Raw genomic sequence first — 17,807 nt, forward strand, 5'->3', positions numbered from 1 at the left:
CAGGTGAGGACCTAAGTGCAGGACAGATCCAATAAAGGGTCTTAAATTTGACTTACCAGAGGGGTGAATAGATGGGCCATACTCCCAGTTTATACTCCCAGTGTTAACACAGTGTGGCTTTATTAACTCTGCAGACAACCCTCTCTTAAAAGATACTCAACATAAGCACACACATGCACATGCCAAGCACATGTAATCCACACACACACACACAGAGATAATAATAATACATTTAATTTATACAGCACCTTTCATACATAAAATGCAGCTCAAAGTGCTTTACAATATAATCAAAGACATGAAATAAGGTAGATCAATAAGAACACGTTAGAAAACTACCAAAAGGTATAAAAAGAAGTTAAAAAAATCGAATAAAGACAATGGTGTTAAAAAAAATAAAGATACGATTTATTAAAAGCAAGATCAAAGAAATAGGTCTTGAATTATTCTTAAAACTATCAACAGAAGTAGCTTGTCTGATGTGTGGTGGGAGTTTGTTTCAAACCTTTGGTGCATGGCAAGAGAAAGCTGGATCCCCAAACTTCTTAGAGATGGTTGTTCCACACTGGAGAGGCAATTTATAACTTGATTTGGAGCATCAGAGTCATCTGGCGCTACAGATCATCAAAACAATGATAGTTCATACCATGGTCACTAATAATTTGTCCCATTTGTAACATATACAAGCAAAACAGTAAAGGACCTAGAATGGAACCCTGTGGAATGCCAAAAGGTTATCATGCTTTCATAAAACATGGTCAACGAGGCTAACAAAATATGTTCTGCCAGTAAGGTATGTTTTGAACCAGTTTAGAGCTATGCCTTTGATACCAATCCAACTTTCGACTCTGTGTAAAAGGATCTTGTGATCTACTGTCAAATGCAGCAAATAATTCCAGGAGCATCAGTATGTTAGAGAATGAGACAAGCTAAAGAGGGAAATTGCAAAGCATGGAGTGGAAATAGAATTTACCATGGGAATAGGGAGTATGCTCCATTTTCTGAGGGAGACAGGACTGGACAAAATAATTTATATATGCTTTAGACCACCCACCATTAAACCGAACGAAGAAAAAGGAGAAGTAAATATCGAGACACATTCAATGCTTTTGCCAAAACTTTAAAGTGAAAACAGTTTTAATAAAGTCAAAAGACACTAATAGACACATTTAGATGCTAGTGTAATTTTTATACCCATTTCACCAGTCAGTCATAACAGTCAAATCAAGAGAATGAAAAAAAAAGACATAGGACAATATGATCTAGTTATATTTAATATTCTACAATGCAATTAGTGACAGTGTTTTCTAAAAAGGTCTAATTAAAATCCTATTCAAAATATTGAAAAGCGGGCCTGCCTACAGACCACTGTCGAAACAATTCTTCTCTTTTTGTTCTTTTATTTATTCTTTATAACTTGTTAATGATGTGTTACCTTGTTTTAATGTTATTTTAATGGAACTTTACTTGTGTGACTTTCATTTGTGAAGCACTTTGTAACTTTGTTCTCAAAATTGCTATATATATATATATATATATATATATATATATATAAAGATATAATTATTATGTAATAAAACAAGATGACTAGACAGTTTTGGGCAGTCCAGGATACTATGTAAACAGTATACAGATGATTATGAATGCTGTATATACAGACAGAAATTTGTGATAAAATACATAATTAAGTTTGACTCTCTCTATGAAAAAATATGCAGTTACACATTAGAAAGACACATCACCAAAACAGATAATGATAACTAGTTGGCCCCAGTCAGGGTTCGAATTACACAGTGGCTTTCATGGGAGCCCTACTTTCCAGTGCGCACCAGTCCAATATTTAACATGCATGCACATGCATACAAATGCAGGTGAGGGCGATGACCACATCAGGAATACACACCGAGAATAGATACTAAACTTAGTGGAGACAGATGTTCGGAAAATGGAATGCAATGTGTGAATATTTTTAAGGAACCTTAAAGGGGACATAGCATGCAAATTCCACTTTGTTAGTGCTTCTACAGGTTAATGTGGGTATCTGGCATGTCTACCAACCCAAAAACTCTGGGGAAAAAACACTCGCGCGTTTTGTTATAGTTCCTCTAAGTCAGAAACGTCATGCTTGAGCGACTCGATTGCGCTTCCTGGGTATTGTGTCGTAACAAGGAACTGGAAGTCTCCCTACATGGTCTTGGCCCACCCCCCCCGTCCCCCCACACTCGTTACTTCCGGGTTTACACCGGAGGCTGCGAGGCAGCGCAGCGCCGTTCCCAAGCATGCAGCCGGGCTGTTCACACGGGACGAGCATTTCTCCGCTGGTCAGCCTGCGATTCACTCACATGTGGCATTTGTCTGGATCGTTGGGACTGGGAGGCTGCAGCAGCTGCTCGGGAGCGACCGCTCGCTCTCCCGTGCGTGAGCTGGAATTTGTGTCAGCGCCACACAGCCAGCAGTGTGGAGGACTTCCGCAGTGTTCAGCGCTACTGTAACCCCCGAACCCCGACATTCAACGGGTACAACAACAAGCGGAGAAAGCAGAATCGCGGGCTGACCTTATATATACAGTCTATGGGGCTGACCAGCGGAGAAATGCTCGTCCCGTGTGAACAGCCAGGCGGCTGCGCGCTTGAGAACGGCGCTGCGCTGCCTCGCAGCGGTCTTCCACACTGCCAGCTGTGTGGAAGACTTCCGCAGTGTTCAGCTCTACTGTACGCCGGGTTACAGTAGTTACGCCGGGTTACAGTAGTTACGCCAGGGTACACCGGACGCGGAAGCGCCGCTGCGAGGCAGCGCAGCGCCGTTCTCCAGCGCGCAGCCGCCTGGCTGTTCACACGGGACGAGCATTTCTCCGCTGGTCAGCCCCATAGACTGTATATATAAGGTCAGCCCGCGATTCTGCTTTCTCCGCTTGTTGTTGTACCCGTTGAATGTCGGGGTTCGGGGGTAAATGATGGTCTTCATAGCCCCCCCACCACCTCTCTTTCTCTCTCTGTCTGTCTGCTTGTGTGCTTGTAGTGGATGGGCAGAGGGGGACATTTAATTATGTGATTGGGAAAATTAAAACTCCAGGACAACAAGGGGAATACAAAGTATGGGATGCATATTTGATAATTTATATCATATAAAATATGTAATTTATATCGTTTAAAATCATGGGGGGAGAGGGGGGAGGGGGGAGCTGGCTCTAGCATTTAAAGGAACAGGCACTCAAAACAGGTCACTCTGTGGAGGGCTGTTTTATACAGGGTAAAAAGGAGCTGTTTTATATGATCCTTGTGGTATTTTGACCAAAGTATGTTACAGACATTTCATTAAGACCCCAAGGAACCATATCAACTTGTGGTAAAATGGGCATGCTATGTCCCCTTTAATGTGCATAAAATAAAATATAATCTGTGAAACAACAGTGAACAATTATTAGAGCTCCCCCTAAACATCTCAAGGAAGGCTTTCAGAGGAGCTGGTTACAGGGAAACTCATTTTTGATGAGGAGATGTATTGTGCAATAAATCAATTTCATGGTGCAGACTGATGGGTTGAGATCAGCCCTATAGGGTGTTTGGTATATTTAACATTGTTCCAGACATGCAGATATCTCTCTCACTCATATGGTTTAATGGAATGGTACCTCTTTCATCTGAACATCAGGCCAAGCTGGAAAATCATTAAATATGTCAATTAATTTGTCAAATTTTACTTTTGCCTCTTGTAAACTGTATGTTCATCCCTCACAAGTGCCGAACACCACTTTTTAGCCAATATAGACATTTCTGTGATTGACATTTTAAGTTATCTATATACCTCTCACACCTGCTGCTTTTTCTTAGATGCTGTTTAAACTCTCTAAATACAACAAACTTTGTGTACAGCTTCCATGTTTTTTCCACATTCCGACTTAAAGGCACATAAACACACCAAAGACTGAACATAAATTGGGAAATGGAACACGTGATCAGAGGGGGTTTATTCTGGATTTATTTGAATTTATTATTTTGTATCTATCCTTAACACAAACTTTTCTCCACTTTCCTCTCACTCTCTTTGTTTCACTGCCTGTGTTCTGTTACTCTGCATCACTTTGGCATTGGTTGTGGGAAAAAGTAGGAGCGCTTGTTGCAGCACAATTATTCTGAATTAAAAATGAGATAGCATAGGTGTGAATTGAGATCACAACTTTTATATGATTAATTGTAACACATGCAAATCTTCCTTAAGGAACTCAGAAACCTTGAACAGTTTTTTTTTGCAATCTCTGACCTTCATAATAACCTGCAGACACTTTAGGTGGGACGCACACAGACAAATTAAATGTCTATATATCTTATGTTCATGACCAGTTGTTTTATAACATTTGAAGATTGATGTGAAAGCTATAACACACATGCCTCTCCAGACTAGCTCTTAATTCATAATCACACACAGAGGATTTATCTTATCTGTGTAGCATCATATCAGATTAAATGTGCATGTTAAGTAATGTGGGGTGGAGAACACATATGATCTTATTAAAAAGGTAATTCAAACTGTCTCCTGTGTCTTTATGCAGTACATGACCTTCAACAGATATCTGTGCATCACTGATGGTAAAGAATGAAGGAAGACGCACACAAACAAAAAAAGAACAAGAAAGGAATACAGATGTGACTGTGTTGTCTGTTAAACTCAAATCATCTCAAGAGCAGAAGTGATGTAAAGCAGAGATGACCCCATGGTGCTTTAGGGTTTTACATCAGTTTAGATCAGAAGTCCTGTAACTGAAAACACATTGTTTTTATGTTGACCTTTGTATTAAGTACACGCTAAAGGTTATACAGTTTTTGATTTACACTAATCACCAGTTGTGGAATAATGTCACTGACAACATACTAAAATGTAAGAGTGAGTATTTGATACGTTTGCTTTGAAACACAAAATGTCTGTGTATACACTTGTAGGGAGGAAGCTACTGGACAGTTGTGCCAATAAAAAACATGCATTCAATAATTAAATCATTTAAAAAACATAAAGTACATCAGTGACTTTATGATTATTGGTTCAAGTATTTCTGAAACTCTAGAAAGGTGTGGAAAACAAAAACAAAAAAGCATCCAGTGGTTCTGTGGATGGAAACTTACAACCTTGTTGCTAAGAGATCATGGGAGAAAAACAGTATGGTACAGTAACTCAGATAACAGCAGAGACCACGTCGGGTTCCACCCCTGTCGGGCCAAAAACTGAAATCTGAGGCTGCAGTAGACACAGACTCAGGGTCCGAATTTGCTGTGAATCCATGGAGCCATTGAACTGCCTTGAATCAACAGTCCTGTTAGGTTTTGATTTTGTTCGGACCCCAAAGCAGAGACTGATACAGGTAAGTAGAAAAGAATTAAGAGTTTATTGCTAAACAAAAGCAACGAAGAGCAGGCAGCGGAGGCCGAGAGCAGGCTGGCCGGTAGAGGCCCAGGGACGGCAAGAGTGTTGAGCACATGGAAGAAAAACTCTGCACTGAAGACACAATGTGGGCGGGCAGCAAGGCCGACCACACACACAGGAACACCGAAGATTCACAGAGACCAAGCACTCACAGCGACTACCGACTACCGAGACTGAATCATCTGGCAGAGCAGACCAGGCTTTTATGGGCAGGTTGATGAGCTGCGTGGAAGCAGGTGGGCCTTGTGTGCTGCAGGAGAAGCCAGCCACGCCCCCTGCCACACACATGGCCTGCAGGAGAAAGAACAGAAAGGGGGGGGGGAGACACAAAAACCCACAACAAGACCAAAACCAACACAGAATAATCAAGTCCATTGTTGTGGTGGGGGTGTAATGGAGTGGGAAATGTTTTGGTGCCGGCTCGGAGACATAGACGGTTGCCTCTGGTGCAGAATGTCGGGGAGGGCATCACAAGAATGCCACTAATGTAATTTCATTAAGCACAATTACAGTAACAACATTAACAACAAACACTGTCTTTTACAAAAATAAATATACTGCACCCCCTGAACTTTGTGGGTTGTGTGAGGGATTATGATGTACAACCAAAACAGAAAAGTCGAAGGGGGAAAGAAAGAGATATAGAAGTGTCTCATCTTTTAATAACGTTATCATAATGGTAGATAATGATGCTACAATGGCTTCTCGACTCCAGATTTTTTTACTTCCGTAAAAATATCAATACAGCTCGCTTGCTTGCTCATTGTGGGAACTGTTGGGTTTTCTCTATAAACTGAAGGTCTTGACCTTATTATGTTCTGATTTGGCTCTTGAGTTGGATTGAACGGAATATCTTTTTTACAATCGATTCTTCATTTTGCCCTGGACTTTTGTGTGAAGCACTTTGTAACCTCATTTAAATAAGTGCTATACAAGTAAAGTTATTATTACTATTACCAATGCTGCTTATCAACAGTATTTTTATTGTTTTGTTTTTTTAAAGCAGACAAATTCAGGAAAGAGGTATATATGTTATATTACAAGTGTGTGTTTGTGTGTGTGTCCGCCCATTCTTTAAAGATACTATCTTTAAATCTTTAAATTTTAATCTATTAAAGCAACAACCCTCGTGCATTGTTGATGTGTGTGTCTGTGTGTGTGTGTGTGTGTGTGTGTGTGTGTGTGTGTGTGTGTGTGTGTGTGGATTACATGTGCTTGGCATGTGCATGTGTGTGCTTATGTTGAGTAACTTTCAAGAGAGGGCTGTCTGTAGAGTTAATAAAGTCACACTGTGTTAACACTGGGAGTATAAACTGGGAGTAGAAGCTGGGAGTAGGACCTGTCAGCTCAGCAAACAGATTTCACACAGAATATGAGCTCGAACACAAATATACAGGCATAAAAGTTACTATATATGCCCAGAAGTGGCGATGAAGGTTGTGTGTTTATGTCATGGTGACATATTATATTGACCGCTATGGGGAAATTACTGGTGGAGCTTAGGGTCAGCTTCAGGACAGATGCAGGTCGTCATGCAGGAGAGGCTCAGCTGAGGAGACATCTTACGTCACAAAGTATGTTTCTGTTTTTGTTGAATGTGATATCTTAAGATCAGCTTGAGGGAATTCTTCAAATTTGGACACAAATTCACTTGGACTCAAGGATGACCTCATTCAAATTTTTGTGGTCAAAGGTCAAGATCACTGTGACCTCATAAAAACACATGTTTTGCCTTGGAAATGTGATACTTCAAGGGAATCATATATTTGTAATACAAGTTTGTAAATACTATATTATTACACATCTTGTGCAGCTTCTTATATATATTGTATTATTATGTGAATATTTTTACAATTTTTTTACGTTATACACTTGCCTTTGTTTTGTATTGCATTGTTATTGTGTTGGTGTGTATATATTTTTACCCAAGGCTGGCGCAACTATAACATGAACCCAATTTCGCCCCAGGGCTCAATATAATCTGCAGAATTAATGTGTCAACATGGAGCAGAAAGTTAAAGGAAAATTCCAACATTTTATTAAATTCCTGCTACAAAGGCCTGAAGCTGTTGTGAGAGCAAATAAAGTAACAGCAGTGTTAGTGTGGTGTTCCTAATAAAGTGCTCAGTGGTTTATTTTGTATGAACCAATCAAACAGCGCCCTCTCCTGTTGCTATGGAGACAAGGCCAGCTAGCATTAGCGCCACATGATTAGCACTAGCATCACCGAGCCGCTGCGTCCATCTTGTGTAGCTTAGCTTAGCTTAGCTGAACGGGCTAACGTTACCTTGCGCACTGAAGTGAGCAGCAGAGATGGATGACGGTGAGGAGCCGGGTCTGGTCCTCTCCTCACACAACACCTCCTCGGGCTCCAAGTCGGGCGGGGACAAGATGTTCTCCCTGAAGAAGTGGAACGCGGTGGCCATGTGGAGCTGGGATGTGGAATGCGACACCTGTGCCATCTGTCGGGTCCAGGTGATGGGTGAGTGTCAGCCGGTCCGCGGCTAGCTTGGATACAGGCTAATGCTAAGCTAGCGCAGACATACGAATGAGTGAAACTGCAGCTCCCTGACGCTGACTCGCGTGTTTTTGTATCTCCTTTGCAGACGCTTGTCTCCGGTGTCAGGCGGAGAACAAACAGGAGGACTGTGTCGGTAAGACCGCGTTAGCACTGTAGCATCGCCCGGCTAACGTTAGCTGCTCTGACGGAGCTGTCAGTGATTCACCAAGCTAATGGCTGCTATTCCAGCTGCTGTATTTGAAACTAGAGGATGACAGCACCGTGAAGATGCTTTGATTACAGCTGTCATTATGTTTGTATCCTTATCGAACAACACCAGGTATAAGAGGAACTAAGTAGATTTACTCAGCTACTGTAATTGACGAAACCATAGGTGCTTGTAGTTGTACTCGAGTACCTTGAGTATCAGCTTCCTAATACTTAAGTTCCACAACAGTTCAGGGGGATAATCGTACGATTTACTCCACATTTACCTTGTTACCAGAATCCTTGCAGAGTTAGATTATTAATAGAAGTGATGGTCAACAAAGAAGTCATGATTTTTTATCATAAGTTAAGAGAGGACTTTGATATATAATCTATACGATACCATGTTGTTCCACCTGAAAGTATGTTGTGATACTTCTACTTTAACTTAAAAATATTTTTTGGAAGCAGGACTTTTACTTGTAACTGAATAGACAGGGGTATTCCTACTTTCACTGTGATCTAAATACTTCTTTCTCCACATACTTCTATCTCTAGCCTGTTCATATATTCATTATGTATTATTACTTGCAGTTTACGATCACCATGACATTTGATAAAAGGGTATCTATAAAAGATATCTGTAACAACCCATTTAACTTCCAATGCATGCTTGTTTTGCCCAATGGGGCAACTTAAAATAATATTGCTCGGAAACTCTCCAGAACATACTATTAATAGTAGATTCTTGGCTCGTGTCTCATCCTTCCAAGTTCTGTGGAAATCTGTTCAGTAGTTTTTGTGTAATCCTGCTGACAAACACACAAACCAACAAGTAAACCAACCAACAGACAGGGATGGAAACATAACCTTCTTTATAAATGAGTAAAATATTTTCAATAGTCAACTTTCCATATACACCTTTACACTTGTTCATATTGTGCTATTCCTACTGTAACTGTTTAATGACTATTTAAACAGAAATTCAGTCAGCACACTAATGCTTCACTGAGTATGGGTTAGAAGTAGTTTAATATAATAATAATAATAATATGGTGGCTTAAAAAAATTAATAAAAAAGACCTCACTGTCCCAGTGTCCTGTTTGACTGGACTGAAACACATTGTAGATGCCAAGTGATGTGCTTTTTGGAAAAGGTTAAAGCAAAAGTGAATCTGTTTATTTACCGTTAAAGTAAATATGGTTATACTACTATGGTCTGTGTAACCCTTGTACTGTTTGATTGCCTCACTCCCTATGTTTCCACTCCTCTGTCTTTCAGTTGTGTGGGGAGAGTGCAACCACTCCTTCCATAACTGCTGCATGTCCCTGTGGGTGAAGCAGAACAATCGCTGTCCCCTCTGCCAGCAGGACTGGGTGGTTCAGAGAATCGGCAAATAAGCTCCACGACCAGGTGGTCTGACTCTCACCTGCACGCACCCGAGCGTGGTGACAGACTTGACATGGATCACTGCAGTGTCCTGTGTAGAGCCACAGACATCGTCATCTGTCCCTCCTACTTGCATGTTCCTGTCGTCCTGGTGTTGAAGGAGGGCGATGGATATAGCAGCACAGACTTGTTATCAATGTGGCTGGAGGGATCAAGAGTCATGAAGATACGGATGAAAGTTGTCGCAGTGTTTGGTCACGTTATATTATTGTCTGTGATGTGATCGCCACTTATCTTATCATCTTATGTGACTGTCCTTTTAGAAATAAAGAATTGTGAATAGCTGTAAACATATGTAGTTTTCATTTAGTATTTTCCTATAGTGAAATTATGGAAGAAGGTACTATTCTACAACACATGTTTTAGATTATATTCAGGAAAGTGCAACACATTCACCTGCCAAGATTTGTCTGGTTAAGGAATGGAAATATATTTTTTTGCCTCAGACAGAAATCTGTCTGCAACCCCAAAAGTTAATAACCTTGAAAGGACCGAAATCTGACATTTAATACTCGCCAAGACTCATTTTAACTGATTCTTTTTAACAAACCGTTCAGATTTTAAGTATAATGTCAACACTTTTCTTGGACACCTGCTTGTGTTGACTTTTTTGTGTACTTATACTTTAATCGTATACTGTACTATGATTTCAGTAAGTTGATTGAGACTACAAAAATCTGATTCTTTTTTGCAATGAAGAGGGTTTTGTGGGAAACAAATTTTTACACACCTACCAGCCACAATATTAAAACTGGTAAGTGACTGTACTCTTAATGTATCCAAAATATGAATTGGTTGTCAGTTCACCAGTACTTTGTGAGTGCCAAGAACCAAGTTGTACAGGCAAAGCAATATTTATCCACTTTTTAAACAAGAACGTAAACAAGAAATGAAAACGAAATGTGAAATTGTCATCAAGAAAGGGTTTTATCTGTTACTTGGCCAGTTTTACCCCAGAAACACCATCGTTATATCTTTCTATCAATAATATGCACTGTTGCCACCCTAACTGGGCTACTTTGGCACATGAAGTGCACTACTTGGACTGTAGAATCACTGTGAGACTGCAGAAGAATTGAGGAAAAGCTTATTTCGTTAGGCTGTTAGTTAAATCGGTGAAGTCTGTTCCCTGACTCCTGTAGATCTGTGTGTCCTTGACTGGTCGTCAATGATTCCTTTGCACTCGTAGCATGTGTTTGACTTTTTCACATATTTTCTTTAACATTTCTTTTTTCCCCTAAAGCACAGCTTTTACGTTAGTCTTAAGAACAACATTATTAGAAATAAGATAACATCTCACCTTGAGCAACACTTAGTAGCTGGTCTGGAGCTGTCAGGTTATACCATGTGATCTTCATAATTTAAACATTTCTGTGCCCTGACACCTGGGTAAAGTCCTCAGCTCCTGATTTTCACGTGCAGATGAAAGCTCCAGAACAGCATCTAAATGGACCTCGGGGTGAAATACTTTGTCAGCTGCTGTTTCAAAGGACAAGTATGTACTTTGAGACAAGTTGTTCTGAGCAGCTAACAGACTAGAGTGTTAGGGCGCTGGCCTCTCACTTCTGGCTGCTCGGTCAGTTATCTCTCATGAAAATAATTTTAAGGCTTCTTAAACCAATTAGGGCTTAAGTTTGAATTCTTCGTCCTGCTAAAGTCATGAGGTGTAGGTGTACATTGTATACTGTACATGCTATCTTGGCTGCTTTTTTATATTCATAACAATCTATCTTAATTGTAAGTTAAGATCAGGATTTGCCACCTTACCAAGTCATGCTCGCACCACAGTTGATGCACCCAGGCAATTTGCATCTCCTAAAAATAGACCAGCCCAAAGCCTCTTAAGTTCAAACCGCACAAGTCGCTTTCTCTAAGTGCCGTCTACAAATGAGCACGCAAAGACACTAAGCTACCAACAAATCCCTGAGAACATTGGGACTTTTAATGCTCTGAGAGGCGTGGTTCAAGAGGTAGAGGATGATGCAGGTGCTCCAGGCTCTCAGATGAACATGGACCCTGTGGATAAGTCAACTGTAGCGTTGGAGTTGCCAGCTGCATCTGCAAATATGCTTCGCGATACGTCGAGCATGGATGACCTGGTGAGCCTTAACAACCTGGTGGCCAACACGGCCTACCTGAAGGCTCAGCACATCGACCGCAGTGAGCTGAGGAAGCACATGCTCAGCCTCACACTGCCAAGACCAAAGTCCTTCGCTCTCCGTGCGGCTGCAGATAGTAGGTATGAGTCCCTGTGTGAGCAGCAGCCTATTGGGAGGATGCTCTTCCAACAGTTTCTCCAGACCTCTAACCCACAGTATGAGGTCGCGGCTAAGTTCCTGGAGGAGCTGAGCATCTGGAGCTTTGCGGAAGATGAAACCAAAGAGAAGGCCAAACGGAGCATCCTCGCCAAGTTCTGTCAACCTGAGTCCAGGCATTTTATCTCCTTTCTCACGGGAGAGAATGCAAAGACATGCAAGGAATTGTCATGCGAGAATTTCGATGAGACGATGACGGACCAGTTGAAAGAAGCCACAAGGGACTTCCTGAAGGGACAACCTTTCTGTGAATACCTGAACAGCCCCTTCTTTTATAAGTTCTTGCAGTGGAAGGAGTACGAAAAGCAGAAGATCAGTGACAAAAACTTCTATGAATTTAGGACTTTGGGGAAAGGTGGCTTTGGTGAGGTAGGTAGCAGGCGTTTGGGCATCTGGATGAAAATGTAAATCTGCAGACAAGGTGACAAATAAAAGTAAAAATTTGGATCCCAGTATCTCCATCCATAGGGTGCAAGGGGTAACAAGAAAAGCCAAACTTTAATCGTTGCATCCCTGAGCAATTAAAGGCTGTGATCAATTTAATTCAATCAATTCAATACATTCTGAATTTGGCTGCTACAGCCTCATTTGAAGCAGTAGCTTATGAAGGCTCATATTAGCAAACCATAGCTTTATATTTCTATACAGATGTTAACGTCACTGCATTGACTTGTACTACTGCTATATTAAGTTTTACTAAATGTCACGTGTTTACTGTGGCCGTGATTGGCCATGTTACACTATTTCACTTCATAGTCTCCCTTTTAAACTCACTGAAAGAGGATCCCTGTCATAACATCTAAAGTCACGTTTCTGTGTCTGTGTGACAGGTGTGTGCAGTGCAGGTGAAGCTCACAGGACAAATGTACGCCTGCAAGAAGCTGGACAAGAGGCATCTGAAGAAGAAAGGCGGAAATGGGCTTGCTCTCGTGGAGAAGCAGATCCTGGAGAAGGTCAATAGCCTCTTCATCGTCAACCTGGCTTACGCTTATGCCAACAGGACCCACCTGTGCCTGGTCATGGACCTCATGAACGGAGGGGACCTCAGGTTTCACATCTACGAGCTCGGGGAGCGGGGCATCCGCATGGAGCGAGTTGTTTACTACGTGGCCCAGATAACCATAGGGATCCTTCACCTGCACTCCATGGACATTCTGTACCGGGACATGAAGCCTGAGAATGTGCTGCTGGATGGTAAAGGACAGTGTCGGCTGTCGGACCTCGGATTGGCCGTGGAGCTGCCCAAAGGCAAAATGATCTGCCAGAAGGTCGGTGTAGTGACCTGGCCCTAGATTAACCTACTAAACCTACTGTTCACATTTAAAAAATAGCTTGGTTATAACTTATAAGCTGCTGTCAGACATGCTCTGAACTGCAGAGATGTGTATGTGTATTTGTGTATGTGTGATCGCAAATGTTCGAGTGAGAGCCTTGGGAGTGAAAATTGGCTCTGTAATATACTGCATTGCTCACATGAACAATAATCGCTGACTAGTATACTTTTCAGCCCACCCCTGTAAGTAGCTTAGCAGGAATAGATATGATAGCCCTCAGTCCTGCTCTGACAGACAAGAGAGAATAACCCTGTCTGACCCAATTAATCTCATTAAAAGGTGCCTGACGTTGACCCCAGTTGGAGGCTGCACTGGCGGAGAAATGCATGGAAGACTGACCAGAACCTCTTAGCGTTAGCTAGTCTGAACTTTGCTTTACTAGTACCAGATATAGCTTACACGAGACCAAAGAGATGAGTCAGGGGATTCACAATGGGGCTTCACTCACTACAGAGTGAACTATAAGGTCTAATTGGTCAGATGCCTTGTGTCTGTGTCTCCATTATTCATTAGTCAATTTTGATCTTCATGGAGTTGAGGCTGGTCAGGATAGTCTACTAGATAACTGAGATGCTGAGATGAAATTCTAAAAGTAAATTATTCTGTCAGGTCTCAGACATGTCTGTCCACCTCTGACATTATATCACGGTGATTTCTACGATCCCATATCAATACATATATACAGTGTGCTTTGTTTTGAATCTTTGTTTTTCAGTGTCTGAACTACTTAGTAACAGTGGTTCTCAAATTCTCTGGGTTGTGACCCAAAATAAAGCAATGTCCACTTGAGGCCCCTTATAACCAGTTGCATAGTGGCTGTAACCTCTTCAAACAAAGAGTTATTTTCTTCCTTATATCCTTAATTTAGTTAATTATGTTCCTTTAGATCTAAATAGAGATAACGATTAAGTAATTCAAAAAGAAAAGAGTAGATGAAAGTCTCTGTAGAAATGGTTTTTACTGCTTTTCTATGCTGCTTGTTTGAGATCTCTTGTCAGGGTCCGGACCATAGACTGTAAATAAAGATGGACGACATGTCTCCATGTCCTCCCTCTGTCCAATATGAAGATTAAACACTCCAGATTCAAATGCTGCCATCTTGCGCATTTTGGAGCCAGAGTCTGTGCAATAGCCATCAGGAGATGGCGCCACTGCAGTGAAATTATATATTACTGTTGATGGTATCATATATTTTTATTTGAAGGAATACTCACCACACTTCCCAACTCACTTCAGCAGAAATACATAACTTTTGCCACTCCCCATCCATCCCTCATCATTTTTGTACACAGCATGATAAATGTGAAAGGATGTATACCTTTGACCTTGTAACCTCAGATGTGAATATGATTGTTAAAGTTATACCTCAGAGGTATGGACAAGGCTTACATATATCATTGCTTTGCTCTTTCTCTCATCTGTTGTCAGGCTGGTACGACTGGCTACATGGCTCCTGAGGTGCTGAAGCAGGAGTATTACGGGACATCTGTGGACTGGTGGGCTCTGGGCTGCAGCATCTATGAGATGGTGGCTGCCCGTTTGCCTTTTAGAGACTTCAGAGAGAAGGTGCAGAACACCGAGGTGACTCGTCGCACTCTGGAGGACGACTGCAAGTTTGAACACAAACGTTTTGATGCCGCCACCAAAGATATCATCAGCCACTTCCTCAAGAGGAAGGTAGAGCTTCGTCTCGGGTGTCGGTGAGTAAAAGCTTCTCTGAGAGATAAAGTCTGTCACCTGTGGTTCTTCCGATCTTACATCAAGAAAATGTACATGTATAACTTCCTTTGCACCTGTGAAAACATGTGCTTATCCTATATAAGATACTTGTAGAGAAACAGGCCCAGGGTCATAAAGCTAAGTTAAAGTCCAGACAAGTGAAACCTGGAGGTCAGGACACCTCGAAGGGGTCACAAAGGATTAAAGGAACAGGAGAGATTAAAAAAAAGAAGAGTTCTGCTCCACAAAAATATCTTCTACTGGCCTTTTCTCATTTTATTTATTTAACACCTCTGACTCCTCTATTTTCTGTTGTGAATTACCCTCAAGTTTCATTTCTTAAGTCCTCTCAACATTATTAAAATGTAACAATCTGAGTTGAGGTGGCTGAATTTGTTGGTTTTAAGCCAAAAAGGTTGATCAGCTGATGAAGAGCTATATTCCCGCCAGCTTAAAGGGTCGCTGAATTGAATCCATCCATCCATCCGTCACACTGTGCACCAACACAGGTTGTGCAATTTAGTTCAATGTCACACTGTGCACCACTATCTAAATAGTTGAGAAGTTGTCCTTGAGTTGTCAGTGAAGCTGTCTTGATCAATCACAAACAGTAACATGGGTGGTACCGACACATGTCTTTTATAAGCTGCGTTTTTCTATTCTATTCTATTCACTGCTATAAAACTAATTGTTTTATCATTAATCTTTAAAGACATCTAAACAGTGAGTGAATTTAATTTTCATATTATTGCCCAGTTAAATTTTTTCACCTTTATATCAAAACTTTCAATCTCAGTCATTAAACACATGTTCTCTATTCTGTCTTTCTAGTAATAGCGACCCACGAAACCATGTGTTTTTCCAGAACATCAATTTCCACCGCTTGGAGGCGGGGCTGGTGGACCCCCCCTGGGTGCCAAAGTCCAACGTGGTCTACACCAGGGACACAGACAAGTTCCTGGACACCTCCGAGGTCCAGGACGTCGCCTTTGACGCCAAGGACGAGACATTTTTCATGGCGTTCAGCACAGGTGCAGTCTCCATCCAGTGGCAGAAGGAGATGATTGAAAGCGGAGTGTTCGAGCAGCTGAACGACCTCGGGCCGAATGGACACAACTGTGGGGGCATGTGGACGTCCAGGATGTGCGTCATATGTTAGACGTCTCATCACCTGACATGTGGTGATGGACCAAACAACAGTGCTTTTGAATACTTGAAGTGAAGTGCCTGGATATTGAACTGCATTATGCATTAGGAACATAAGGCCTTTTTAAAAAATATATAAACAGCTTTTGCACTGAAGATGAATCATCCTTAAGTTTACTCACACAAATGAAATCATATTTATTATCCTGCCACAGCCAAACCTGATGGGACGAACGCTGTCTCAGTCTTAAAGAAATTGTTGTCAGTCTTGTGCCTGGATGGAAACTCACGCTGACATTGTGCTGGAACCGCCGGTTTATACGTTGCCCTCTATTCCTGGTGAGACAGCAGACCCCGGTGCATTCATAGTTTCCATTGCATCACTCAGCCATGTTGGCAGGCCCAAGTCTTTACATGTGTTTGTAAACAGACCCAATAATGGCCGTGCGTCGCTGATTAGCAGCAAGATTGTGATCAGTATGTGTGGTAATGTGCCACATTTGTTAGAAAGACTGAAGGTGTCACAGAGTCACAGAAATGCCGGGAATGCCTCTGGCTCAGACGACTGGACAGTGTCACGCGACCTCAGTGCTGAAGACCGTGAAGTCTTTTCAGTAGCACACGTTCACCACTAAGTGCCGCCACACTCCCATGGAGTGCGTTCAGTGTCCCGCAGTGCTCCTCATCATCCACCATTGTCCTGGCCATGTGCTGTGCTCAGTTATTTACAAGCACCGGATGACTCGTTTAGCTTTAACAAGGGGATGCTGTGAGACAAATTGTTGTATACACATTGTTTCTCCACTAGAAAAAAACCCAAACATGCTAAAATAGAATTTATGGCATTAAAAAGACAATGCCAACATTTTTATTACCCCCCCCCCCCCCCCCCCCCCCCCACCAGTGTTTACAAGCTATGCACGACCCATAACCAAGAGACGTTAGCAACTCACAAAATAGCAACAACAAACAACATAGTATGTTTGTGAAAAGCTTTTTGGCTTCCACAGATGCTCGTAAAGTTCTTGTATCCATATGGATGTATGCTACTGAATTAAAGCCCCAGGTAGTGGGAGACATGTCTACTATTGGTATCTCTGTCAAAAACATTTGTTTGATTTTAGTTTTTATATTTCCAGATAGATGACAGTGACTAATTCATCTTTTACTTTATAAAGTAAGGAGATTGATTTTCTCTTGCTTTGATTTTTTCTTAATTTGATAGTGAGCTACGAGGACAATTGGAAAGAGAGAAGAGAAATAACATGTGACAAAGGGCCCCGGTGAGGACTTAAATCAAAGACGCTATAATTTCATGGTCAGTGTGCAGTGACCTCTGAGCTACCTGGGTGCTATTCCTGACTTTACTATTTTCATTCCCTAAGTCTTCTATGAAGATTTGTTGCTGACTGTAAAGCATGTCTATGTAGTTGTACTCAGTACTCTTACATACAAAGCTGCATTGTAATCAGTAGTGCCAATAGTATTTTGTCATATTTAGATATAATCTAATACTGATGACATTATCTAATATTTTGACATTTAACATATTTTTATACTGTTTTTGTGATAATTCCTCATGTATTTTTAAAGTATTCCATGCCATGTGGTTTGTATGTTTCCATGTTTGTGTGTGAGCAGTATTACACAAAAACTACAGAACAGAATACCATGAAACTGGGTGTAAGATGCGGTATGGGTGAGGTCTTCCCATTAAATTT

General features: G+C 41.4%; 2 protein-coding genes across 2 annotated transcripts; both read left to right on the forward strand.

Annotated features, from left to right (window-relative positions):
* The first annotated feature begins 7,622 nt into the window (after positions 1-7,622).
* On the forward strand, positions 7,623-9,862 carry rnf7 (ring finger protein 7). Its single transcript, XM_034604902.1, has 3 exons — positions 7,623-7,897; positions 8,022-8,069; positions 9,405-9,862. The coding sequence occupies exons 1-3, from the start codon at positions 7,729-7,731 to the stop codon at positions 9,521-9,523; spliced, it is 336 nt and encodes a 111-aa protein (XP_034460793.1). The 5' UTR covers positions 7,623-7,728; the 3' UTR covers positions 9,524-9,862.
* A 1,797-nt stretch (positions 9,863-11,659) lies between these two features.
* grk7b (G protein-coupled receptor kinase 7b) lies at positions 11,660-16,099 on the forward strand. The gene is made up of 4 exons (XM_034604825.1): positions 11,660-12,256; positions 12,718-13,155; positions 14,650-14,921; positions 15,772-16,099. The coding sequence occupies exons 1-4, from the start codon at positions 11,660-11,662 to the stop codon at positions 16,097-16,099; spliced, it is 1,635 nt and encodes a 544-aa protein (XP_034460716.1).
* The last annotated feature ends 1,708 nt before the right edge of the window (positions 16,100-17,807 follow it).

Source organism: Hippoglossus hippoglossus, chromosome 13 (assembly GCF_009819705.1).
Source record: "Hippoglossus hippoglossus isolate fHipHip1 chromosome 13, fHipHip1.pri, whole genome shotgun sequence".
In the NCBI taxonomy this organism is placed as follows: Eukaryota; Metazoa; Chordata; class Actinopteri; order Pleuronectiformes; family Pleuronectidae; genus Hippoglossus; species Hippoglossus hippoglossus.